Below are 27,954 nucleotides of genomic sequence, written 5' to 3' on the forward strand. Positions count from 1 at the left end.
AGGAAATCATTGACTGTGGCCTTCTTTTTCCTGTTCACATATGGTGGCTTGATCACTCAGAGTAAGTTGGACACCTTTTCATTCTTTTTTTCTTTTTTTAAAGTTTTTTTTAATAAATTTATTTATTTATTTTTGGTTGCGTTGGGTCTTCGTTGCTGCGCACGGGCTTTCCCTAGTTGCAGCGAGCAGGGGCTTCTTGTTGCAGAGCACGGGCTCTAAGCGTGTGGGCTTCAGTAGTTGTGGCATGCAGGCTCAGTAGTTGTGGCTCACGGGCTCTAGAGCGCAGGCTCAGCGGTTGTGGCGCATGGGCTTAGTTGCTCCACGGCATGTGGGATCTTCCCAGACCAGGGCTCGAACCTGTGTCCCCTGCGTTGGCAGGCAGATTCTTAACCACTGCACCACCAGGGAAGTCCCACCTTTTCATTCTTGACTTTTGCAGTGTGTGTATGCTCTTTAGGAAAAACCCGAGGGAGTCTGCCTCTCCTTAGTGGTCCAGGCCAGAAGGAGGCTGTGGAGAACGTGGGCAGGGAGACCCTGGGCAGGAAAGGGCTGAAACACCCTTCTGCCTCATCCTGGTTGGTCTCAGGGCCTCTTTTGGCTGTAACATCAGTTATCAGACCACAGGGGTTTCAGAGTAGAAGCACACCCAAGTGAAAGCTGAGAAAACCCATGTTCTTCCAAAAAGGCCCCTAGAAGGGATTCATTTTCACCCAGAAAGGCAGCCCAGGTGCAGAGCACCAGTACTGAGGAGCCCGAGGTTCTGGTCTTCATCCCTGTTTTGGGCCAGCTCTTCCCCCAGCTGGGGCATGGGGGAACTGGGCACACCCACCATGTTGAACCGGTGGCACCTCATTCGAGAAGCCCCCTTCCACCAGTGAATCCGTGAAAAATCATGACCTGTACTAGGAACAGCACACGTTCTAGGGTTCATTTCTGAATCAGCGTTGCACCCTAAGGTCAGCATTGTGGAAACCCACCCTGAGAGCCCCACCTGGCTACCAACTTTTTCCGGAGTGACGCATGACTCACGTGAAGAGGTCCATGTCCAAAGAGCAGGTCATTGATTTCTTGCAAATCCTAAATCTCAAATTGTTGCCAAGTCTAGAAGAAGTAGCAGATCCATATATAGAGGTGGGAAAATCAAGAGTTGGCATATTTGGAGGTTCTCCAGGTATTTGGGTGGGGGTCTTAGGGCCTAAATTGTCATATTTAAGCTGGACCCATTCTGTTGCTGAGAATGAATCACACCCCCCCATACCGCAAACCCCCAGCCCCATCCCCGACTCACACACCATTGCTTCTAGAGAGTGGTTTTTACTCTGCCCTTTGTTCTTTCATCATCTGAAATTGAAAGCCTCCACCATGTGGAAAGGACAATGTCAGGTTCCAAGAGAAATACAGAGAAATAGTAGGCAAAGGTCTTGGCCCTCCAGGAGTTATAACTGTTTGTCTTGCCTCACTCTAACATGTATTTGAGGCACCCTGACACACTCGTACAGCATGTAAGATTAAAACAGAAACGAGTGAGGATATGGGGGCAGGAGGAAGAAGATTAAAAGGGATTTAGCTGGAAGTAAGGCTAGTACACGCTACAAGGTCTTATATCCTCTGTTAGATGTGGGCCATGTTTGTCTCCGAGTTTTCTGGCAGGCAGTAAGAAGGGAATGTGACCTGGAACACATTTCATACCCATTAGCTGGAAGCAGACCATTTGCTAAGAAGAAGTTGTTCCCAATACTGAGGGCTGGGAGAATTTCCTCCCTTGTACCCTCGTAGACTTTATCAGCTAGTGAATCAGTCATGTTCTCAATAACATCTCTGTAGCTCAGGTTTTACAAGGGGCAGATTGTGAACCACGGTGTGTAATGAAATCAATTCAGTGGGTTGCTGTGGTATAATAAAAAATAAACATTTGGTCTTTGTGCCTGGTTCCTGGCACAGTGAGCCTAAAACCCTTGGAACCTCCTGCACGTCTTTTGTATGCTAATGCGATGACACCTGATGGGGGTAGGGGGCCTTCAGGAGGGGGAGCTATTTGCCAGAGTGACCAAGCCTGTTTAGAGGGTTGGAACTTTCAGCCTCACCCCTGGACTTCTGGGAAGGAGAGAGGGGCTGGAGATTGAGTTCAATCACCAGTAGCCAGTGACTTAATCGGTTATGCCCCGGTAATGAAGTAATGAAACCTCCGTTAAACCCCTAAGTGATGGGGAACTTCCAGGTTGGAGAACACATGGAGGGGCAGGGAAGGAGGCCTGCCTGGAGAGGGGATGGTGCCTCCTCGCCCTCCTCGGCCTGTGGATCTCTTCCATCTGGCTGTTCCTGAGCTGTATCCTTTAAAAATAAACCCCAGTAAATGGAAGTAAAATGTTTTCCTGAGTTTTGTGGGTCATTCTAGTGAATTATTGAAACTGAGAAGGGGGTTGTGGGAACCTCTGATTTGTAGCTGGTTGGTCAGAAGTTCAGGTGCCCTACCCCTGCCCCCACCTGCTTGCAACTGACCCCCGAAGTGGGAGCAGCCTTGTGTCACTGAGCCCTTAACCTGTGGGGTCTCTTCTAACTCTGGGAGTTGGTGTCAGAATTGAATTGAATTGTTGGGCACCCAGTTGGTGTCAGAGAATCAGAAATGGAGAGTTTCAAACATTATTGTTTTTAAAAGAGAAGTTATTAGAGTTCGAACAGAATATATTGGAGAGCATCACATGTATGGCAGAGTATGGTTTTGTGAGACTTTTGTTTTTGGGGGCGGGAGGTGTATGTGTGTACTGTGCTGTGATATAAATGCATTGCTTTTTTTTTTTTAATTAATTTATTTATTTATTTAGTTTGGCTGTGTTGGGTCTTAGTTTCTGTGTGAGGGCTTTCTCCAGTTGCGGCGAGCGGGGGCCACTCTTCATCGCGGTGCGTGGGCCTCTCTCTGTCGCGGCCTCTCCCGTTGCGGAGCACAGGCTCCAGACGCGCAGGCTCAGTAGTTGTGGCCCACGGGCCTAGCCGCTCCGTGGCATGTGGGATCTTCCCGGACCAGGGCTCGAACCCGTGTCCCCTGCATTGGCAGGCGAACTCCCAACCACTGCGCCACCAGGGAAGCCCTAAATGCATTTCTTACTGGTGATCGTGTCCTTCTCCAAAAAAAATTCCCAAACCAGTGACATTCACCAACTGAGCTTCCAATATCTCATTGTCTGGCTGGGGAGTCCAAATGTGCATGTGTGAAAACTTACTGGGCAGTGAGAGGGCAAGTGCCATCCTATCTGCAGCCGGGTCACAACTGCTCTTTCTGAGGGGGCATAAGCTTGTTGGTTGGTCATGGAGAACGAGCTGAAGCAAGGGAGGGGGAGAGAGGGGGAGAGAGAGAGAGAGAGAGAGAGAGAGAGAGAGAGAGAGAAGGGAATATATATGCACCACGGAGAGAAACTGATGGGCCCAAATATGTGCAAGGCGGGGAAAGCCCCAGGGGAGAGGGCCAACTGCAGGGGAAGTGGTTTAGCGCTTTGCTCTCTGGAGGAAAGGTGGACAGGTGGTGAGCAAAGCAGGCCAATGACAGGTAGATGGATTTTCATCAGCTGAGGAGGAGGAGGTGGTCAGGTACTGTCTCTCTGGCTGGCTGGAGCTCTTGGCTGGTGACCCATTTCACGGATGAGGACAGTTCTGGTACCTGGCCTGAGCCATGGCTGAGGACTTGCCAGAATGGTTCAAGGAAATGTGCTCAGCAAGACCTGGCTTAGAACTGGGTTGTTATTGCCACAGTTGTTTTCGCAGTGACTCCCAATCTGTAAAATGAGCTCGCACCTGTAAGGTCTTTGAGCAGGTGGCAGAAACCCTGCTTTGAGAATTTGGGTAAAGTTTGTTCCTACATCCTGCTTAACACTATTCCGTTCTATGGATATAGCACATTTTGCTTATCCATTTGCCAGTTAGATATCTGGATTCTTTCTACTTTTGGGGCTATTAGGAATAATGCTACTATAAATGTTCACACTCATGTCTTGGTTTGGACATATGTTTTCATTTCTTTCATATAGATTCCTAGGAGTGCAATTACTTGGTTGTATGGTAAGTTTATGTTTTAACATTTTTTGAAACTACCCAGCTGTTTTCCCACGTGGCTATGTCATTTACATTCAGCAGTGCAGGAGGGTTCTAGTTTCTCTATACATCCTCATTAACACTTGTTATTGTTTGTTTTCTTTATCATAGCCAATCTAGTAGTTGTGTATTGGTATCTTATTATGGTTTTAACACGCGTTTCCCTATTGACTAAAGACTTTGAGCATCTTTTCATGTGCACATATTAGCCATTCATAGAACTTCTTTAGTAAAATGTTTATTCAAATCTTTTGCCCATTTTACGAATTCAGTAAAGTTGCAGGATACAAAATCAAAATACAGAAATCAATTGCATTTCTATACACCAATAATAAACTATCAGAAAGATAAATTAAGAAAACAATCCCAACACTCATACAGCATTGGTGGGTCTATAAGTTGGTACAGCCACTATGGAAAACAGTATTGAGATTCCTCAAAAAATTAAGAATAGAATTGCCACATGACCTACGTACTCCACTTCTGGATATTTATCAGAAGAACACAAAAACACTAATTTGAAAAGATATATGTACCCCTATGTTCATTGCAGCATTATTTACAATAGCCAAGATATGGAAACAACCTAAGTGTCCATCAATGGATGAATGGATAAAGAAAATGTGATACACACACACACACACACACACACACACACACACACCATGGAATATTACTTAGCCATAAAAAAGAATGAAATCTTGCCATTTGTAGCAACATGGATGGACCTTGAGGGCATTATGCTAAGTGAAATAAGTCAGACAAAGACAAATACTATGTGATCTCACTTATATGTGGAATCTAAAACAAAACAAACAAAAACTCCTAGGGACTTACCTCGTGGTCCAGTGGCTGAGACTCCATGCTCCCAATTCAGGGGGCCTGGGTTCGATCCCTGGTCAGGGAACTGGATCCCACATGCCACAACTAAGAGTTTGCATGCCACAACTAAAGATCCTGCATGCCGCAATTAAGAGACCCTGCATGCCCCAACTGAGACCTGGCACAGCCAGATAAATAAATAAATAAATATTTTAAAAAATAATAAAAAAAAAACCAAACCAAACAAAAACCCCCAAGCTCATAGATACAGAGAACAGATGGGTGGTTGCCAGGGGTGGAGGCTGCAGGGGAGATGAAATGGGTGAATGTGGTCAAAAGGTACAAATTTCCAGTTATAAAATAAGTCATGGGAATGTGATGTACAGCATGGTGACTATGGTTAATAATACTGTATTGTATGTTTGAAAGTTGCTAAGAGAGTAGATCTTAAAAGTTCTCATCACAAGAAAAAAAATTCTGTAACTAAGTATGGTAACAGATGGCAAATAGACTTATTGTGGTGATCATTTTGAAAATATACAAATATAAAATTATTATGTTGTGCACCTGAAACTAATATAATGTTGTATGTCAATTATAATCAACTTAAAACAATCTTTTGCCCATTAAAAAAAATTGAGTGGTCTTTTTGTTATTTAATTAACAGAACTCTTTATATATTCTGGATACAGATTCTTTATCAGATATATAATTTGCAAATATTTTCTCCCAGTCTGGCTTTTTTCATTGTTTTTTTAGATGGTATCTTCTGAAGCACAGAAGTTTTTACATTTGATGAGTCCAGTTAATCGATTTCTTTTTTTTTTATGTGCAGTTTATTTTTATTTATTTTTTATTTTTTTTGGCTGCGTTGGGTCTTAGTTGCTGTGCACGGGCTTTCTCTAGTTGCGGCGAGTGGGGGCTACTCTTTGTTGTGGTGTGTGGGCTTCTCATTGCGGTGGCTTGTCTTGTTGCAGGGCATGGGCTCTAGGCACGCGGGCTTCAGTAGTTGCAGCACACAGGTTCAGTAGTAGCGGCATGGAGGCCCTAGAGTGCGCGGGCTTCAGTAGTTGCAGCACGTGGGCTCAGTAGTTGTGGCACATGGGCTTTAGGGCACACGGGCTTCAGTAGTTGTGGCACATGGGCTCAGTAGTTGTGGCTCATGGGCTCTAGAGCACAAGCTCAGTAGTTGCGGCACACGGGCTTAGCTGCTCCACAGCATGTGGGATCTTCCCGGAGCAGAGATTGAACCTGTGTCCCCTGCATTGGCAAGTGGATTCTTAACCACTGCGCCACCAGGGAAGTCCTCAGTTTCTTCTTTTATGGATTGTGCTTTTGGTGTGTAGCTAAGAATACTTTGTCAAACTCAAGGTCATGAAGATTTTCTTCTAGAAGTTTTGGAGTTTTTGCTCTTTTACTGAGGTCTCTGATCCATTTTGACTTAATATTTGGTTTGGTGTAAAATTTAGATTGAGATTTATTTTTTGCCTATCGTGCAGAAAAGAGTTATCATAGCCGGCCTGAGATGGCTATCCTTAGAAAGCCCTGCTTGCAAGGTTGGTGTTTGGCTGGTATCTGGAAACTTAGACTTCAGAAGAGTTCCCACCATTCCCAGAACTGATAAGAGGAGCTCACTATACTTAAACTATTTGCACAAACAATGTGGTTTATACTGAATACCCGCTTTCCTCCTAGGAGTTTTGAATTTTGGAACATGCTAGGCAGAGGTGTCTACCTGACCGGCCCCCAGTAAATACCCCAATGAGCTTCCTTGGAAGATAGCATTTTCACATGCGTTGTCACAACTCTTTGCTGAAGGAATTAAGCATGTCCTGTGTGACTCCTTTGGGAGAGAGGACGCTTAGCGCCTGTGCCTGGTTTCCTTCAGACTTCACCCCATGCACCTTTCCCTTAGCTGATTTTGCTTTGTGTCCTTTTGCTGTAATAAGTCAGAGCAATGCGTACAACTATATCCTGAGTCCTGCAAGTCCTCCTAGTAAATCACTGAACCTGGCGGTGGTCTTGGGGACACTGACCTGCCTAGGGATGTCCAATTGCTTCAGCATCATTTGTCAGAAAGACTTTTTCCCCCTTGAATTTTCTTGTCACCTTTGTCAAAAGCAATTCACCATAAATATAAGGATTTATTTCTGGATTCTGTTCTGTTCCATTGCCTTTCCTTATGCCAATACCACATCTTGATTACTGAGGCTTTATAGTAAGTTTTAAAATCAGATAGCATAAATCCTCTAACTTTGTTCTTTTTCAAACTTCTTTGGCCCTTCTAGGCCCTTTGCATTTCCATATAAATTTTAGGCTCAGTTTGTCAATTTCTACTAAAAAGCTTACTAGCGTTTTGATTGGAATTTCTTTGAATTGATAGATCAATTGGAGAGAATTGACGTCTTGACAATAGTGAGTCTTCCAATCCATAAACATGGAATGTTTCTCCATTAAATATCTCAGCAATGTTTTGAAGTTTTCAGTGTACAAGTCTTGTGCTTCTTAATTTTATTCCTAAGTATTTTGATCTTTCTGATACTATTTTGAGTGAAATTTTCTTAATTTCATTTCAAGATTGCTCATTGCTAGTATATAGAAAAAAAATTGATTTGTATATTTTGAATTATATCCTGTGACCTAACTAAATTTATTAGTTCCAGTATTTGTTTTGTGGATGCCTGGGGATTTTATGCATGCAAGATTATGACAGCTGTGAATAAAGACAGTTTTACTTCTTCCTTTCAATCCAGATGCCTTTCATTTCTTTATTTATTTTGTTGCTGCTGGCTTGAACCTCCAGTATGGTGTTGATTAGAAGTGGCATGAATGGACATCTTTGCCTTGTTCCTGATCATAAGGGGGAAAGCATCAATCTTTCACTATTAAGTATGATGTTAGCTGTGGGTTTTTGTAGATGCCCTTTATCAAGTTTTGTAAATTATCTTTTATTCCTAGGTTGTTATGGATTTTTATCATAAATCTGTGTTGGACTTTATCACATGCTTTTTTTCCTGCATCTGTTGAGATGACAATTTATTTTTTGTCCCTTATTCTGTTGATATAGTATGTTACATTAATTGATTTTCGGATATTAAGCCAACCTTGCATTCCTGGGATACATCCCACTTGGTCGTGATGTATAATCCTTTGTATATGTTGCTAGATTCAAGTTGCTAATATTTTATGGAGGATTTTTGCATATGTATTCATGAAGGATATTGATTGGTTGTTTTGTTTTCTTGTGGTGTCTTCCTCTGGTTTTGGATCAGGGTGATACTGGCCTCATAGGATGAACTGGGGAGTGTTACCGCCTCTATTTTCTCATCCATTTCCTTTTTTTTTTTTTTTTTAATTAATTAATTTATTTATTTATGGCTGTGTTGGGTCTTCGTTTCTGTGCGAGGGCTTTCTCTAGTTGCGGCAAGTGGGGGCCACTCTTCATCGCGGTGTGCGGGCCTCTCACTATCGCGGCCTCTCTTGTTGCGGAGCACAGGCTCCAGATGCGCAGGCTCAGTAATTGTGGCTCACGGGCCTAGTTGCTCCACGGCATGTGGGATCTTCCCAGACCAGGGCTCGAACCCGTGTCCCCTGCATTGGCAGGCAGATTCTCAACCACTGCGCCACCAGGGAAGCCCTCATCCATTTCCTTTTAAGGGGAAAATTTATGGTCTGTTATGGGTGACTAGGAGCAACTCCTTTTTGTCTTCTCAAGGCTAATTCTTACAGAGAGGTCTTAGCGTTCATGTCAGGCAGCTCAGTGTCATTGGCTATATCCTAGGTCCATTTATTGGCAGGTGTGGCTCAAAATGGGGCAGGTGCCCAGCATCCCTGAGACACCTTATCTGATCACATCTGGCTCCTCCATCTGCAGGCAGACCCTCAGAACTTCCCTACGGGGACAAGGGTTGGGGTATCTGCTCACCCGGCAGCTGGGATGCTTGGCTGAGGATGCTTCTCTCCCCCCTCTCTTTTAACAGAGCAGCCACGAACCAAAAGGTACGGGAGCAGGTGCGCCTGGAACTGAGCTTCTTGAACTCAGACCTGCAAATGCTTAAGGAAGAGCTGGAGGGGCTCAACATCTCGGTGGGAGTCTATCAGAGCACAGAGTAAGTGGGGGCAACACTTCTTTTGGATACTTTCTGAGCCTTGGAACATGCCTACATCAGGGATGGTGCACAGATAGGCCTGAGGGTGTGGCAGACCCCACTTTGATCCAATTTGGGGTTGAGCAAGGTGTAGGAATTAAAGGGATGAACCCATGGAGTTTGTTGGAAATACCTGGCCAGTTGGGCAAGAAGGCATTTATTTGTCCTGGGGACACACGGGACATAGTTTTACAGGAGAGCTGTGTGGCTGGGTCCAGGTGGGGAGATGGTGTCTCTCAGGTGGCCTGGGTGGTGGCTCGGTCATAAAGATACCCTGGAAGGGCGGCTGTGGTTAGCTCTGAGAGCCAGCCTGCCAGATGGGCCCCAGGAAGCCCTGCCTTCTTCCTTGTCAGCCTCAGCACCATGCACACGGTCTGACTCTGGGTCATTCTGTTGATAAGAGTACAAAAACATATAAACTGCCTTTTATATCAAAGATTATGAGACCTTTGCAAGTTCCCTGAGGAGACAGTGTGACTGAGACACTTTGGAAATGTCCCCCATTAAATATTTGAGAAACAGATGTTCTAATTCAGAAGCATCCCTTAGAGAGTGTTTATAGGAGACCAGATGTTGAGGTGTGACCTTCAGAAAAGCTCAGAGAGTCTCCCACCCCAAGGTGAGCTACCTTGGAAAGAAAAGTCCATCTTTAAGAAGAAATAACTTTGAGGGGACTTCCTTGGTAGTCCAGTGGTTAAGGCTCTGTGCTTCCAACGCAGGGGGCGCGGGGTCGATCCCTGGCAGGGAACTAAGATCCCAGATGCCGCGTGGGGCAGCCGAAAAAGAAAGAAAAAACTTTGAGCTCTAAAGAACAGTTTACATACTTTTCTGTGTGGGGAAGTGGTACTTCTCAAAAGGTAAGGGAGTCCCAGGGGAAACCCAGTCAGAAAATAATTCCCTGGATTAACAGAAGGAGAATGTTGGGGAACCTTGAGTCACCTTTGGAATGTGCTTTTCCTGATTGTCCCCAATCCTCTGCACTGTCCCCGAGGTGTTCTTCTGAGTCACGTGTGAAACCTCTGCTCCTTTGGTGACTGTCCATGAGCCAGCCCGTGTGTCCTGCCTCGCTTACCTGTGGGCTCCCAGTGCAGTCTGACACCTAATCAGAACAGTCAATGCACAGCTTCCCCCAGCCTATGCTCTGGTATTAAATTCCAGTGTTTTGCCCAGAAGGTCAAAGTTCCTCGAGGAAGCAAGGCTGGACCAAACTTTGGTGATAAATGTAGGATGTTTTATATTCCCCCCTCACCGTACTGAAGCACAGGGCTGTCCATCACGAGGGTGTCCCCCAGAGACATGCAGTTAAGGCCCCTGTGTGACCACGGTGCGGCTCTAAAGTGGCCGGTCTGTCCCCTGTGCATTGGGAAGAGGGGAGAGAGATGTGCAGATGCATAATGACACCTTGCATTTCCATCTGCCCCTCTTCCCGTTTTCAAAGCAGATTGTTTTTTTCTCAGCATGGTTGATTTTTAAACATTTCTATGAGGTAGGCAGGGAAGAAACAATCTCATTGTGCAGATGAGAAAACACAGAGAAGCCGGAAGTTACGGAAAAAGTTATATTAGCGCAAGATGGAGGGCGGGGCGCCCTGGCCCGGAGGCCTCGGGACGCTGGCTGCTCCTGGACAGTCACAGGGAGAGCCAGCCCCGTGGGGGTCAGGCCAGGAGCACGCTGGGGCCCAGAGGACAGCAGCACGGCCTGGCTTCATCTCCTTCTAGCAGGATCCAGCTTTCCGTCAGGAGAGGGCTTTGGGGAAGCTGTACACCCCGCTGGGGCTCGCCTGCTTTCAGCTTAGCCCTGTTGTTTTCTGTCCCCCACAGAGGCAGCTTCAGCTTACAGCCTATTGTGCACTCACCCTGCCTGCATTCCTGGCCTCCTCCCCGGGCTGGGCTGAGCAACCCCAGGAGGTCTCCTGTTACAGGTCAGGGAGCGAAATCCCTGTTTGCAAAACAGAGCTGAGCCCCATTCACTTCCTGTTAGCTCTGCCCCTAAGGCCACTCCCAGGGCGACCTGTTGGGTAACCAGCTGGTGAGTGCGGGGAGAGGAGGTGGAGGGGAAACAGCCGGTCAGGGTCTGACCCAGGGCTGGGAGCCAGGTGCACTGAGGTGTCAGATGGGGCCCCTGCCCTCAAGGCCTTCCTGTGATGGGGATGGGACACCTAGAGGGATACGCCGTATAGGAGGAGGCCCTTGAGAGCCCAGGGTTGGAGGGCTGCAAGAGAGATGGGACCCGCTGCAGTGAGGAGAGGCGGAGGGGGATGGGGGTTGGGTGGAGATGGTGGAGCAGTGAGCACACCAGGCACAGCCCCGGGTGCACAGTAGGTTCTCAGCACAGTTACTCAAAGAAGTGTAGCGATTGGAGGGTTAAATCAGGGTGGAGCTGGTAGGGGCCTCATGTGTTAGGCTAGGTCGTTTAAAAGTTGCCGGGGTCCGGGACCAGTTTTGGAACAGAGATGGGGACGTGACCCGAGTGTTCTTTATGGAAAATGAACTGGTGTGTGCTAGCTTGGCGGGGGGAGAGCGGGTGGGGACGTGAGCTGGGCTGCTGGGGGAAGGCCGGGGGGTGCAAAGTGGCCGGCATACGGATGTTCATGTACCTTGCTGTGTTCCTTCCAGGGAGGCATTTACGATTCCCCTGATTCCACTTGGCCTGAAGGAAACCAAGGACGTTGACTTTTCAGTCGTTCTCAAGGTAAATCTCAAAGCAAGGGGCACTGGACTCACTGTTTAAAAGGGAAATCTAGAAGTTGTGTATCCCTTGTGAGTGGCCTTAGGCTCAATGTTCTGACTGTCAGTTGATTTCTGCAGGGTGGCCTTGAGCCCCCTCAGAGCCTGTGCCGTCCTTTCAGATGCTCCCTTTCATCTGGTCACTGAGGCTTCTGGGGAAGGGTTTGGAAACCCGGGCCAGTCCACCCCAGGAGGCAAGTCAAAGAGGGTATATAACCAATTTAGGCCACGTTTTTGGAAGAATAGCCAAAGTTTATGCCCCTCAACATTTTATTGTGAAAATAGAAAAATTGAAAGAATTTTACAGTGAATCCCTATATACTCACTACCTAGGTTCTCCTGTGAACATTTTGCTGTAGTCACTTTATCACGTATTCGTCCATTTATGCATCCCTGAATCTATACATCAATCCATTTTATTTTTTGATACATTTCAAAGTAAATCAGGGAATTCCCTGGCGGTCCAGTCGTTAGGACTTGGCACTTTCACTGTCGGGGCCTGGTTTCAATCCCTGGTCGGGGAAATAAGATCCCACGAGCCACGCAGCTTGGCCAAAAAACAAAAACAAAAAACAAAAAAACACCAAAACAAAGTAAATACTTGAATAGCTTAAATACTTGAATAGCTAGAGTTTATGGATCCCCCCTGCTCCCTAATTCCTGGATGTCTACCTTCTCTTTTCTTTCTCTCTCCCCTTCTTTCTCCCTCCCTCCCTTCTTTCCTTCCATCTTTTTTTTTTTCCAATAACAACTTTATTGAGATATAATTCACACACCGCACAATTCACATCTTTAAAGTGAACGGTATCTGGCCTCCCCTTAGCCAGGGTGTCCCTGGCAAGCAGTGGTACTTGTAAGCCCATCTGTGTCTGTCACTGTGCAGGGTGCTGTTGATGTCACAGGCCCTGCCTTTGGATCCCGTGGTTCAGTGGGGGATCCAGGTGGGAAGTGGAAGATGTGTTTTGATGGAGTCACCCAGAGATGCCTTGGGGCCAGGAGAGGCCTCCCCGTGCCTGGAATGCTTTCCTCTTCCTCCTCGCCCCGCATCCATCACTCTGAGTTTTACTGACTCACCTCAAACTTCCATTTAGGAGGAGAAAGTGGCGATGAGGTGGAAGGTAGTGCCTGTCTCTGAGCTTTCCAGCACAGGCATGGTGTATAGGAATGAATCCCAGCATCGTGAAAAATGCTTCAGAGAGTTTTGTTTCTTTTCACAGTAATCCTGTTAGTTGACTCATCTTGGACTGCTTTTAATTTAGAAAAGGAAAAAATGATCGTATGGCATTTTGGGCCCTACACAATTTGTTCTTTTAAAAAGCAATTGGTTAATGCTTCAGAAGCCTTTGCACTTGACCTCCAATCTCAATCAGAGACTGCGTGAGTCTCTTGACATATAAGTGCTTTCACTTATGGCCTTGTGGACTGCTGCTTGTTTAAATCCAGGTCCCGGGCCCTGTGAGTTTGGGGTTTATTTTGGAGTTTGAGAAGGGACATTGGTAATCTTGCTGGATGCAGGATCGCCAAGATTTTATTTTCTGGGTAGGAAACAATCCACAGCTATATGGCAGCTTTTCACAGGTCCCCTGAACTTTTAGATGTGACACTTGCCACAGGTCTGTGAGACTCCAGACAATGCTCATGTCTGTGGAAATGTTTTAGTTGCTTTTGTAGAATAGTTTCTTTTAAGATTTAGTTTGTTGCTTGGTGCCAGAGCTGTAAGAGTGCAGGCATTTGGGGGCGGGGGGCGTGGAGTAGGTGAAGGAGATTAAGAGGTACAAACTTGCAGTTATATAATAAGTAAGCCAGGGAGTTATAATATACAGCCTAAGGAATATGGTCACTAGTACTGTAATAACTTTGGTGACAGATGGTTACTAGACTTGCTGTAGTGATCATTTCATAATGTATGCAAATGTCAAATCATATGTAATACATCTGAAGCTAGCATAGAATTGTAGTCAACTATGTTTCAATTAAAAAAAAAAAGACATACTTAGAACCACAAAATGTCTGAGTTTGGAAGGAATTGTAAAGGTTACCAAAAAATAAAAATAAAGAACACAGGCATTTAAAAGGGAGACTCTTGGAGAAACTTGGGAATTTCATGGGCATCTGTAAGGATCCAAACATGTCATATGCTGAATTCACATTAAAGCCAGTGGGGGAAAAAAAAAATCACATGTTGTGGGTATGGCCAAGTGCTATTCAGCTGAGGCTTCCAGCCATGTCATTTTAGCCTAAGAAGGACTCTACAAATGTCAGTCATACAAAAATGAGAATGTTTGGGGGATGTTCTGTTTTTCCTTCCACGTTTGTCCTTGAGAGTAACACAGACAGGTGCCACAGAAGTAGTTTGGCCGACTGAATTAGGGCAATTCAAGTTGTCTTTCAAATCTGTGTATCCATGTGATGTTTAATGGTCATTGAAGCTTCATGGTCTGATTTTTTTCTGTTTTAAATAAATGGACTTTAAAATGGCTTCATAAAAAAACACGATCAAAGTCAATTCCGTTTCAGAGAATTCACGGGGTTTTTTTGCTTTTAAATATGTCTTTATTAACTTATTTTTCCGACTGAGAACAGTATTGCAAAACATTCAGAAAATATCAAGACACGTAAAGATCCCTCACAGCCACACACCTCCCTCCCCTGCCCCCCATCTCCCCACTGAGCTATGTAACTTGCTCGGTACTTAATCTTTGAGCACCCGATCTTGTCCTCTGATCAGGGGCCTGCCTTAGGAGGCTGTGAGACTCCTGTGATCTGTTCAGGCTTAGCATGGTGTCTTCTGGTAGTAGGTGCTAAATAAGGTAGTTATTAATTTCATTCTTTTTTTTTAAATATTTATTTATTTATTTGGTTGTGCTGGGTCTTAGTTGCGGCTCACAGGCTCCTTAGTTGTGGCTCACCGGCTCCTTAGTTGCAGCTCGCTGGCTCCTTAATTGTGGCATGCATACTCTTAGTTGCAGCATGCATGTGGGATCTAATTCCCTGACCAGGGATTGAACTCGGGCCCCCTGCATTGGGAGTGCAGAGACTTATCCACTGTGCCACCAGGTAAGTCCCAATTTCATTCTTAAGGCAGCTTTCAAATACTGTTGTCAGCAGCTCTCTGAGCACATTGCACACTTTGCTGAATATTCCCTTTGTATAAATTTCTGGATGAGGATTTGGTAGGTCAAAGATACATGTTAGGGATTTCCCTGGCGGTCCAGTGGTTAAGACTCTGCGTTTCCACTGCAGGGGGCACTGGTTCGATCCCTTGTCAGGGAACTAAGATCCCACATGCAGCACAGCCAAAAAAAAAAAAAAAAAGTACCCACCAGAAGTGGTCCTGCCTTACATTCCCACAGTGTATGACTGCTTACATTGGGTATTGCTTATCATTTTGATTTTGTGAGGTCAGGCAAAAATGATATCATGACAGTTTGCATTCTTTGATCAGTACTAGAGTTCCCGCTTTTGTTTATTTGTCCTTTACATGTGTCCTTTTGGAAATACCTATTTCTGTCCTTTGTCTGCTTTACCATAGAGTTGCTTTTAAGAGTTCTTTTACGTATGAAGGAAAGTAATGCTTGGTTATGTACGTTACAAATATTTCTCCCAGTAGGTTCTCTCCTTTAACTTGTTTTACAAGCAATACCAGTTTAAAAAGTATATCTTTTTTTTTTCCAAACAGATTTTATGTTGTTAAGCTTAACAGTTCTTCCCTGAACAATTCTTCCTTGATAACGTGTTCAGAAAGGCATTCTCCACATCAAGAAGACATAAATATTTTACTATAGTTTCTTCCAGTGCTTTAAAATTTTTTAACATTAAATCTTTAATCAATCAGGAATTTGTGTGTAAAACAATGAGGTGTAGTACTTTTTATTTTCACCAAAAAATGGGTAGCCAGTTTCCCCTGAACTATGTATAAAGAATCCATCTGTGAGGCTTCCCTGGTGGTGCAGTGGTTAAGAATCCACCTGCCAATGCAGGGGACACGGGTTGGAGCCCTGGTCCGGGAAGATCCCACATGCCGCGGAGCAACTAAGCCCGTGTGCCACAACTACTGAGCCTGCGCTCTAAAGCCAGTGAGCCACAACTATTGAGCCCGCGTGCCACAACTACTTAAGCCCGTGCACCTAGAGCCCATGCTCCGCAACAAGACAAGCCACCGCAGTGAGAAGCCCACACACCTCAACAAAGAGTAGCCCCCGCTCACTGCAACTAGAGGAAGCCCGCGCACAGCAAAAAAGACCCAACACAGCCAAAAATAAATAAATACAATAAAATAAATTTAAAAAAAAAAAGAATCCATCTGTGGTGCTGGATGCTGTCCATTTCATTGCGTGCCCCTCCCTCCCCCTCAGCCCTCCTCTACCCTGCTCTGTGCCGGGGGGGGGGGGGGGGGGGGGGGGGGGCAGCAGCAGATTCCTGCTCTGTGGCTTTCTGTTGGGTGTGTCCGAGGGGGAGTAGCCAACAGCAGGAGATGAGAGGATGGGAAGAGAGGGAAGTCGGGGCTTTTAACTCCTCAGCTCCCTCAGCTGGGTACGTTTTACAATCCCCCCGCCCCGAGCAGGGAAGGTCCTCGTGGCTGTTGGATGCTCACTTCAGACAGCCACCTCTCCAGGTTCCCATAGCTCCTTCTCCCCCTTGACCCTTCAACTCTGTGGTTCTAGTGGCTCTGGAGGTCCTGCACAATCCTATGGTTTCCCATAACCCTGCCCACATCACTAGATGAGTTCTTCCCTTAAATTCACATCAGGCACACCTGTGTGTGCCCCTCCTTCCTGCCTGGAGCTGGTGGATGCCCCAGGCTTTTCCTCTTCTTTGGAATGCTGGCTTATGTTATATACCTGATTCTCGAATCTGCTTCAGTTTGTTTCTGCTCCATATTTGGTTTCATTGTTTAATCCCTGTGTGTTTTAACACCAATTGGAGCAATCCTTCTTTATTACTATGCTTTCCGAAATGTTCTTGGCTTTTCTTCCATGTTTTTAACTTCCGTGTTTTGTTAGGTTTCTCCAAAATAGCACTTTTGGGTTTTGACTGAAATTTCATGAGATTCATAGCTTAATTTGGACAAAATTGCATCTTTACAATATTGTACATTTTCATCCATGATCGTAATATTTCCAGTTGTTGATAATCAACAAACAGCAAGTTTTATGGGGGCAGGGATCATGCCTATCTCGTTTAAAAAAAGTGATTTAATGAATAAATGAAACAATGAAATATGTCTTGCAGTAACGTTTAATAGTTATCTGCTTAATTAATTAAATTAATTTTATCCCTAGGGATATTGTACTTTTGTTATAATTGTGAAAGTTTTTGATCCCCCGTTCTATTTTTCTGACTGGTTATTGTTTGTGTAAGAAAGGAAGACTATTAACTTTTTTTTTTTTTCTAACTGAAGTATAGTTTATTGACAATGTTGTGTTAGTTTCTGGTGTACAGCAAAGTGATTCAGTTATACATATATGTATTCTTTTTCATATTCTTTTCCATTATGATTTATTACAGGATATTGAATGTAGCTCCCTGTGCTATACAATAGGACCTCATTCTTTATCCATTCTATATATAATAGTTTGCATCTGCTAATCCCAAACTCCTAATCCATCCCTCTCCTTCGCCTCTCCTCCTTAGCAACCACAAGTCTGTTCTTTATAAGACTATTAACTTTTAGTATTAACTTTTTGGCCATTTTACTGAATTCTTACTAGTTTTTGTGGTTTTTTAGTTGACGCTCTTGGAGTTTGTAAAAACACCATTATTTTGCACAAAAATTATTTTGTTTCTTCCTTTCTAACATCTATATCTTACTTTTCTTAAATTGTTGGCTAGAGAACTTTTGGAATTATGCTAAGTAATGGCAGTGGTGGTAGACATCCTTGTCTTGCCCCTGATATTTACAGTGGGTTTCAGCTTGGTATTTTTTATTCTACTAAATATGTTTAAATCTATCCTAGGTTACTAAATTTCAAAGTCAAGAATACATTTAGAATGTATCAAAATCCTCTTTGACCTCTGTGAGGTTGATGTAAAGTTTCTCTTTTAACTTCTCATTTTAAGTGTAATTTCTCTCCTAAGTTTAAGAACATTTTTGCCAGTGTCCACAGTAGAAGTTGACAGAACAGCGTGCTGCTCTGGAAAGGATACAGTTCTCATCCTGGAGCATCTCCTGAGTCATGGCCCTAACGCTGCTCTCAGGGATGTTGTCGGAGAAACCCTAGAGGAGCTTTGTCCCCCAGATCATCCTCACCATAGTTAATGTCACTAATAACATAATTAATTATATTTGAAAACGATTTCAGGGACTTCCCCCATGGTCCACTGATTAAGACTCCGCGCTTCCATTTCAGGGGGCGCGGGTTTGATCCCTGGTTGGGGAGCTAAGATCCTGCATGCCTCGCGGTGCAGCCAAAAAAAAAGAAAAAGAAAAGAAAAAAGAGCAAAGCAATGGTGTATATTCATTCAGTACAGTCCCATTTTTGTAAGCGGAGAGTATATGGGTGTATGTGTAGGTATTCACTGAACATATAAAAAGCAGAAGGGACTTTAATGTAGAAAGCATGTAAAGAGAATACTCCAGACACTTGGGAAAATGTAATGAACAATCTCTCTCCTCAACTTTTTGCAGCCAGGGAGAGCCAGCACTTATGGAGGATGTTATGCAAGAATCCATTCTCCATACCCGTTATACTCATCTTATTTTTTCCTGTAATACTTGCCTCCTCCTAATATATGATATAGTTTACCTATTTGTTGTGCCTGTTACTTATTGTCTGTGCTCCCTTGTGAGATTATAAGCTCCATGGGGCAAGATCTTTGTTTTGTTCACTGAAGTAGCCCCAACACTGTGAACAGTGCCTGACACATAGCAGGTGTTCATCAATGTATCTTATGACCGAATGAACTCACCAAGTGGTCATGAAACACTGGACCCCGTTGGGGGTCTCACAGGGGTGCTTTGTTTGTGGAAGTGCACGGAGCTGCTCTCACAAAGGTTCCCATCACAGACCCTGAGGGTAGCATCCTCGTAACAGTCCCCAGACTTGAGTTTGCTCTGCCAGGAAGACCCTGTGCCCAAAGGACGAAGGTCTGAGCCCCTGAATGTCTGTGATGTTTGCTAGAATTATTGAACTTATAGTCACTTATGCAAGTCACTTAACTGTGCTGCCAAGACACTTTTTTTTTAAGATTTTGTTTTTGAGGTGGACCATTTTTAAAGTCTTTACTGAATTTGTTACAATATTGCTTTTGTTTTATGTTTTGGTTTTTTGGCCGCTAGGCATGTGGGATCTTAGCTCCCTGACCAGGGGTGGAACCTGCACCGCCTGCATTGGAAGGCGAAGTCTTAACCACTGGACCAACCAGGGAAGTCCCCACTTTTAAATAAAAAATAACTTCAACTTCCCTTTTTACTGAAGCAGCAAAAACAAAAATTTTAAATATACATAAATAAAATTAAGAAAATAAATCCCACCACTTAGAAAATCACTGCAGTGTACACTCTCCCATAAGTTTTTATGAATTCTACATGTTTTTTTTTTTTTTAAAGAAACATTTATTTATTTATTTATTTATTTATTTATTGGCTGTGTTCGGTCTTCGTTGCTGCGCGCAGGCTTTCTAGTTGTGGCGAGCAGGGGCTACTCTTTGTTGCGGTGCGCGGGCTTCTCATTGCAGTCGCTTCTTGTTGCAGAGCATGGGCTCTAGGCACGCGGGCTTCAGTAGTTGTGGCTCGTGGGCTCTAGAGCACGGGCTCAGTAGTTGTGACGCACAGGCTTAGTTGCTCCGTGGCATGTGGGATCTTCCCGGACCAGGGCTCGAACCCATGTCCCCTGCGTTGTCAGGCAGATTCTTAACCACTGCGCCACCAGGGAAGCCCCTCTACATGTATTTTTAAAGGGGGGGGCACCTTAGACATTACTATTTTACCTGTTTACGGTTTTGAGTCACACCTTACAGTATCTCATTTTTCTTACAGGATTTTATTCTGGAACATTACAGTGAAGATAGCTACCTCTATGAAGATGAAATAGCAGATCTTATGGATCTGAGACAAGTATGTTTCTGTGTGCGGCAGGGTGAGGAGGGTGGCTACTAGAGCTTGATGAGTCTTCAGACGATCCCCTTATTTCATTTGAAGTCTTGTAGAATCGCTGGTGGTCGGAGGTGATAGGGAGGAGCTTTCAGAATCGTCCATTCAACTTGCTACATAAGAAGACCACAGAGGGGACAGACATACATGTCTGGGGCTGGGTTCCAGGACTCATGAGTTCACTCCAGCCTTGCCCATCTCTCCTAGAGTTCATGATACCAGCCCTGGGGGCCTAGGCTCCAGAGAAATAGCGTGTGTGAGCATGTTGCCTGCCTGGCTGTCTGCTCTGTGCTCACCCGGTCACCCCCTCACCCCCTCAGTGGTTCCTTTCCTTTCAGGCCTGTCGGACGCCCAGCCGAGATGAGGCTGGGGTCGAGCTGCTGATGAGTTACTTCATCCAGCTGGGGTTTGTTGAGAGCCGATTCTTCCCACCCACCCGACAAATGGGGATCCTGTTTACCTGGTAGGTGCCTGGGCTGGGGCTCTCCCACTCTGGCCCCAGCTGGGAGCCTCTGTCCCACGGGGGCTCCTCTGTACTGTGGCCTCTTCTTTCTAACTGTCCTGTTAATACAGGAGACGTGTAGATAAACCAGTGTTTATTTATGAAGGGGATCCAGGGGGAGAAGGCTCCAACGGACCGTGGCTTCTTGCTTCTCAGAGCAAGTGAGCCGAGGAGAAGAGGCATTTTTTTCATGCTCATTTTATCGCGGAGGACACACTGGGGCTCTGAGGTGGAACTAACAAGAAACAAGATTCTTGTCCCAGATGGCATGGGAGTGGGAATCAGGTTTTGTCCCAGTGACAAGGGCAGCAAACAGAAATAGATCAGATTTTAAAAACTGAAGCAGAACCTTGGATTCTTCCCCAGAGTTGGTACTTTCCATGATTAGCGTTGTCTAAATATTTTGGAGATGCTATACCTCTTCTCTGAGTTGCTTAGGGCTGTGTGAAATGAAAGTAAATCCCGGTAGCTAAGGGGCATATTCAAAGTTTAATTTCACCACAGCAGATGGCTGTTGATGCTTCCTTTTGGAAGGAAAGGCAGATGACTTTTCCTAAAGATGTGTTAGCTGCCTGCACGTGGGTGAAAGGGCCAAATGTGACTTCTCCTTAGTGTTGAATTAGGAAGAAGCTCCATATCTATCCCCTGGTTGATATGTGAACTTTAAAACATATCCTGAGTCTTTTAGACTTCAGGAAGAATTATGAGGGGTTAGGAATTGCTATATTTCATTTAGGAGAAGCCTTCTTTTTTTTTTTTTTTTAATACATTGTATTTTTTAGAGCAGTTTCAGGTTCATAGTAAAATTGAGGGGAAGGTGTAGAGAGTCCCCGTGTAGCCCCTGCCCCTGCACACCCACGACCTCCGCCACTGTCAACATCCCCCCACCAGAGTGTTCCATTTGTTACAGCTGATGAACCTACATTGGCTCCTTGTCACCCAACATCCGTTGTTTACAGTAGGGTTCACTCTTGGTGGGCTACCTTCCATGGGTTTGGACAAATGTAATAATGACATGTATCCACATGATATCATAGTGTCACACAGAACAGTTTCACTACCCTACAATCCTCTGCCTTCCACCTAGGCATCCCCACCCCCGCCCCACCCCCAATCCTGGCAACCACTGACTCTTTTTGTCTTTTCCAGAATGTCATATGGTTGGAATCATACAGTACGTAGCCTTTCCAGATTGGCTTCTTTCACTTAGTCACATGCATTTAAGGTTTCTCCATGTCTTTTCATGGCTTGATGGCTCATTTCTTTTTAGTGCTGCATAATTTTCCACTGTGTAGCTGTACCACAGTCTGTATATCCATTCACCTATGGAAGGGCGTCCCGGTTGAGAATCCCTATTTCTGTTTGCGCTTGTGGGTGTCTTTTTTCCAGTATGATCAGGCCCATCGTCTTGCTTGGAAATAAAACCTCATTGCGTGTGCATCTTTGAGTTTTATTCAAGAAATAAGTTTTGTCCATGTTTACCCAAAGGTGGCACTCACTAGCCAAGGAATCCATATTCTCAAAAGACGTTTCTTTTAAATAGGTATGACTCCCTCACGGGGGTTCCGGTCAGCCAACAGAACTTGCTGCTGGAGAAGGCCAGCATTCTGTTTAACATTGGAGCCCTCTACACACAGATCGGGACCCGGTGCAATCGACAGACAGAAGCTGGGCTGCAGAGCGCAGTGGATGCCTTTCAGAGAGCCGCAGGTGTGTCTCTGCGAGGGCTGCCGGGATAGAGCCCTGGCCCTGCCAGGTGGCCCTGGTACCCCAGCTGAAGGGGGTTTGTGGGTCCTCCCCAGGCCCGCGCTTGGCCTCACAGGCCTGAAAGGGCCAGGCCGGTTTCCAGAGCTGGTGTTATCTTCCCACCAAGAAAATCGCTTATTGGCTCAAACCCTGTCTGTCTCTGTCTGAATATGGCTCGTGTACACAGTAGTTAATGATTAATCTTTTCCAAACGAGTGGCCCCACAGATGGCAGTCAATGGACTGTTTCTTTGAACACAGTTTCGAAGAAGAGAATAAGTTTTCTCAAATGGTGGGAATGTAGGCTTTTTCTTTTCTCTTTCATCAGACGTGCCTGTTTGGTGCATATTACTACCCTTGCCTTTCTGTTATGCTTATTCTGAGATGCTCGCTCACCCAGGGTTGCTCTTCTCTGCCTGTAGAGGACTGGGGGCTGCCAGGCGAGGTGCAGTGGGCAGGCCTCCACAGCGAGTTTCCTTCTGTGCCGGTCCTTGTCACTCTGTTTCGGGGTGTTACCCCTGGCAGAAAACCTTTTGGGGTATCTCACTTTGCTCTGCAAGGCCGTGAAGAACTGTGGCTTTGCCATTTTGGCTGATCATGGAATTGCTTGGTTAAAATGATTGATCCCTTGGGAGGAAACGACACTGTGAAATTCCATGTGGGAGTTGACTTCTTTCACTGTAAATCCTTTTCTGGGCTCATCTTTCTCTCTGAGGACTCTGAAGCAGCTATGCTTGGTGACCTGTCTCTAAGATTCCAGAGATATGGACAAAACAAAGCTTGAGAACAGAGTAGGAGTGAACCCCAGAAAGGAGCAGACAGCCTGCAGCCGTCGCCTTCCTTCTGCAGGGCAGTTTATGCTTTGCAGCAACACCAGAAGAACCAGTCAGATGGGATTTGTGCCGGAGATTTTCTTTCAGCTCCAGGTTGATTGTCATTTAATGCTGTGACACTTTTCTAACACATAAAAAAGTCAGCTGAGGGCTACAGCATGAAAATTTCCACTGGAGTGGCTGAGTTGATCTTTCTTGAGGTCCTGGGGGAAAGCCCGGAATTTATGAATGACCCAGGGGTTAAGTGTGAGCATGCCCCCCAGAGAGCCCTTCCGTCATTCTGTCTGCCTTCTGCCTTCACCTCCATCAAATGTCTAGTCACATATGGAATTTCTCACAAGTGTCCCAGGTGAGATAGGAATGGCCAGGGAGCAGGCTGGTTTCTTTGCTTGATACAGACGTAAATGTTTTGGAAGAGAGTTGCAAAACAAAAGTTTTCTAGCTACGGTAAAACATACATAACAAAACTACCATTTTAACCATTTTTAGGATTATTGTTCGTTGGCATTAAGTACAGTCACATTGTTGTGCAACTATCCATCTCCAGAATTTTTTATCACCCCAAACAGAAACTCTGTCCCATTAAACACTAAATCTCCATTCCTTCCTCCCCTCAGCCCCTGGGAAACATTCTACTTTTTGTCTCTATGAATTTGACTATTCCAGATACCTCATCTCACCCAGTGGAATCATATGACATTGGTCCTTGTGATGGACCTATTTCACTTAGTGTAATGTCTTCATCCATGTTGTAGCGTGTGTCAGACTTGCCTTCCTTTTTAAGGCTGAAATATTCCGTGGTAGGTATATACCACATTTTGTGTACCCCATGTCTGTGGATGGACATTTGAGTTGTTTCTGCCTTTTGGTTATTGGGAATAATGCTGCCGTGAGCGTTCATGTATAAATATCAGTTTAAGTCTCTGCTTTCAATTCTGTGGGGTTATACCTAGGAAGTAGAATTGCTGGATCTTATGGTAATTGAGAATCAGATTTTTCCAAAGATGCTTCAGGACACCAGTTTTATATTTTTGCTTCTGTCATTTTCCATACTCCTGAGCAGCATGGTGAAATAAATATGATCCCCAACTAACGTGCAAAACAATTCCAATCGTAGGGGTTTTAAACTACCTGAAAGAGACGTTTACTCACACTCCAAGTTACGACATGAGTCCCGCCATGCTCAGTGTGCTGGTCAAAATGATGCTCGCGCAAGCCCAAGAAAGCACGTTTGAGAAAATCTGCCTTTCTGGGATCCAGAACGAGTTCTTCATGCTGGTGAAGGTGGCTCAGGAGGCTGCCAAGGTAAGCCTTGCTGTTTGCCGTGACTTTCGGAGTGAGAGGGATTCGTTGGTGTGGGCCCACTGGACGCAGCGGGGGCTTCCCACGGCAGCTTGCCCGTGACCTGGGCAGCATGCCCGCCCAGGCTGGCCAGAGTGCTGGCTTGCATTTTCCTGGCAAGTAATGGTGTTTCAGATACGGATCACTGATTCCATCTGCAGCTTAGCCTAAAAACCAGCATAATGACAGTGGCCTGATCTCCCTGTTAACTCTGACACTGACAGCGCTAGGAGACCTTGGAGTTGCTCCCAGATTCTGGAGCGACCTCTGGCAGGGGCCGCTGCCTAAAAGAAAGGACTCTTTTTCTGCAGCTCGGGTACGTGAGGGCCCCTGTGCCAGCCTCCTCGTTCCCAACATTTTTTCCGTTTTAGGTGGGAGAGGTCTATCGGCAGCTGCACACGGCCATGAACCAGGAGCCAGTGAAGGAGAACATCCCATACTCCTGGGCCAGCTTGGCCTGCGTGAAGGCCCACCACTACGAAGCCCTGGCCCACTACTTCACAGCTACCCTCCTCATCGACCACCGGTGTAAGGCTTGGCATCTCGGGGCTCTGGGGTTTGGTCAGGGTTGTGGTTTTGCTGCCTCTGGGTGATTCTGAGCTGAGTGAGAGCTGTCTGCCTGCCTGGGAGAAGCTCACAGCCTGGGGGCAGAGGGTGGGGATTACGTGTTGGCCCAGGCAACAGGGTGGGATTAGGGGTTATGTGGTTCCTTCCTGTGGGAGGAAGAGGGGTAGCGTTCCTTCTGCCTGGGATGGAACAGACAGCTTCATGGAGATGATGTTTCACCTGGAATCTAGGGCCAGGACTAGACCAGGGAGGCACTCGCCTCAGGCACGAAATCTAAGGGGATAAACTCAGTAATTGAGATAATATTTTAACATTAAAATTGTAAATGAATCAAAACTAAGGCAAAAAAATCCTTGGTGATTAAAATTTTAAATAAGGACGCAGAGCAATAACGGTGCCGTACTGAGCCACATGGGAACCTGAAATAAAAAAAAATTTTTGATCGGTTGTTTATCATGAATATTTTTGTATTAATTTTGATATTTAGAAAATTGTATTAAAATATCATATATATCTTGATGGCTGGGTTTGGGGCACCCCCTTAAATGTTCAGCCTGCAGTGAGTGCCTCACTCTCCTCCCCGTAGTCTTGGCTCTGATCTGAGGTTGGGTGGGACTTCTGTTGCAATTGGTGCTAATCAAGGCAGCCCTCTGAGTAACGAAAAGGATAACCTCTGGGGCCAAGACTGCCTGGGTTCATATCTCAGCTCTGTCATTTACTAGCTGGGTGATCTTGGGCAAGTTACTTACCTGCTCTGTGCCTCAGTTTTCTCATCTGTAAAATGGGGACATGAAGAGAACCTATCTCACAGGCTGTTGTGAAAACTAAATGCCTCTATGCAAAGCTAAATAGTGCCTTGTATACGGTGGGCTCTCTGGAAGTGTCAGCTGCTCCTGCTAGTATTATTATATGGTTTATTAGGCAGGAGAAGTCATGTAAACCAGCCGAAATACAGTGCTTCAGTCACTGTGGTAGGAACACAAATGAGGCAGCAGTTGGAGTCCTTGGTGTAGTCATGGATGGTTCCTCAGAGGCGGTGCCATTCGAGTTAGACTTGGGACTCTGAGGAGGACTTTTCCATCTGAACAAGGAGGCAAAGGACAGCTAGAGTGAGAACAGGATCTGAGTGAGCCCTGGAACAGAGGCCGGAAGTGTTGAGGTGGCAGTGGGTGGTTTGGTGAGGTCAGGAGGGGACACATGCCAGGGAGGGTGCAGGCACGGAGGCCCCCAGAGGTTTGAGGTGGGGCTGTGCTTGGAGGTTCATGAGATGGGTGATGGGGAGCAGGTAGAGAGCAGGGGCTTGGAGCCAAATCATGAGCCCCTAGAGTGTGCCGGGCCCCCTGCACAGAGACCTTGGGCTGGATTGCCTGGGTATGTCCAGGGGTGGAAAGGAGACCTATTATCCCAAGTGCCTTGTAAAGCTGGAGAAGGGAACCTGGGGATGTGGTTGAAAGAGGGATCTCTCAGTGGGTCTGCGGTGCCATCAGCCACAAGAACGGATTTATCCTGTGGTTCTTGTTGCAGTGAAGCCTGGCACAGATGAGGACCACCAGGAGAAGTGCCTGTCCCAGCTCTATGACCACATGCCAGAGGGGATGACGCCCTTGGCCACGCTGAAAAACGTTCACCAGCGCCAGCAGCTGGGTGTGTGTCGGCTCTCCTGCTCCCTCCCTCCCTGTGCCCCACCTGATACTCCCACTCACCAGCAACTCCAGACAGGTCCCCAGGGCAGGGCCCGGAGAGTAGGGCTTCCCGAGTCATCGTGGCCACTCTGGATTCAGAAACCAAGACCGCATGTTTCTTTGATGACCAGACAAAAACTGTTACAGCTTGGCTGGGAAGTTCTGATTCATCCGCCATATTCACTAGACATTGCACCTTCGGATTTCCATTTATTTCAGTCTTTACAAAATTCTCTTAATGGAAAAATTTTCAATTCCCTGGAAGACTGTAAAAGGCACCTGGAACAGTTCTTTGCTCAGAAAGATAAAAAGTTTTGGGAAGATGGAATTATGAAGTTGCCTGAAAAATGGCAGAAGGTAGTGGAACAAAAGGGTGAATACGTTGTTCAATAAAGTTCTTGGTAAAAATGAATAAAAAATAAATAAATAAAATAAAAGGGCTTTTCTGATCACCCATAATAGAAGGGCGACTCCCCATTCCCCATCTTCTCGTGCCACATCTGCCTATTTTTATTTCTGCTTTATTTTTCTCCAGAACCTTATAGCCACACGACCCATTACATATTTCTTTGCTTGTTAATTATCTGTCTTCAACCACTAGCATGTAAACTCCATGAATGCACAGGCGAGTTTTTGTTCATTGCTTTATCTCTAATGCCTAGAATGTTCGGTAAATGTTTGCTGAATGAAAGTTTTATAGACACAAGTGAGCATATTGTACACACATTTAAGAGGGACTGAAGCCATCCAGGCAGATCCTTCAGAAAAGAGAACGTCCACCTTTCTGGGCGAATCCTTGGGCACTCGGGCTCTCCTTGAGGTACTCACATTGCAGTTTACGACATGTGTCCTGTGGTCTTGATTTTCTGCGGGCAGGCAAGTCCCATCTGTGCCGAGCTGTTACCCATCACAAGGAGTCCGTGAGGGAGGCCAGCCTGTGCAAGAAGCTCCGGAACATCGAGGTGCTGCAGGAGGTGCTGTCTGCGGCACACCAGCGGTCCCGGCTCAAGTACACTCAGCTCCGTGAGGACTATGACCTGCTGAACTTGATCGACGTTCCCGACATCATCTGTGAGTGGCCTGGGTGCCGGAGCCAGGTGCAGAGTGTGCCATGTGAGAGGCAGGGGCGCTCGGGCGCTCATCCTGCAGGGGCGGGCAAACCCTCGCTGTGTGCCGGGCACTGGGACAGGGCCACGTGCTGCTCTTGCCCTGGTGTCCTCACCTCCTCATTCCCAGATCCAGGGCCTTCTTTATGGTCTTCGTCCTCGTTGACCCCTTGGTGGCAGCTGACCCCCTCCTGCCCCTCAACACGCCACCTATGGCGTCAGGGCCCTGCCACCTTGGTTCTTCTGCCCTCACTTTCCTCTCCATCCTATTTGCTGACTGTCTTGCCCAAACCCACCTCCCCTCCTG

At 45.9% G+C, this 27,954-nt stretch overlaps 1 protein-coding gene across 1 annotated transcript in view; it reads left to right on the forward strand.

Moving 5' to 3' along the window:
* RHPN2 (rhophilin Rho GTPase binding protein 2) overlaps positions 1-27,954 on the forward strand; it is a 56,290-nt gene that overhangs the window by 17,664 nt on the left and 10,672 nt on the right. The window contains exons 3-11 of the mRNA XM_059903963.1: positions 8,886-9,014; positions 11,669-11,744; positions 19,758-19,835; positions 20,210-20,334; positions 21,917-22,083; positions 24,069-24,256; positions 24,664-24,820; positions 26,384-26,503; positions 27,418-27,612. Of these exons, the coding sequence (XP_059759946.1) occupies positions 8,886-9,014; positions 11,669-11,744; positions 19,758-19,835; positions 20,210-20,334; positions 21,917-22,083; positions 24,069-24,256; positions 24,664-24,820; positions 26,384-26,503; positions 27,418-27,612 (1,235 nt within the window). The remainder of the gene's footprint in view (positions 1-8,885; positions 9,015-11,668; positions 11,745-19,757; positions 19,836-20,209; positions 20,335-21,916; positions 22,084-24,068; positions 24,257-24,663; positions 24,821-26,383; positions 26,504-27,417; positions 27,613-27,954) is intronic.

This window comes from Balaenoptera ricei, chromosome 19 (assembly GCF_028023285.1).
Source record: "Balaenoptera ricei isolate mBalRic1 chromosome 19, mBalRic1.hap2, whole genome shotgun sequence".
Lineage (NCBI taxonomy): Eukaryota > Metazoa > Chordata > Mammalia > Artiodactyla > Balaenopteridae > Balaenoptera > Balaenoptera ricei.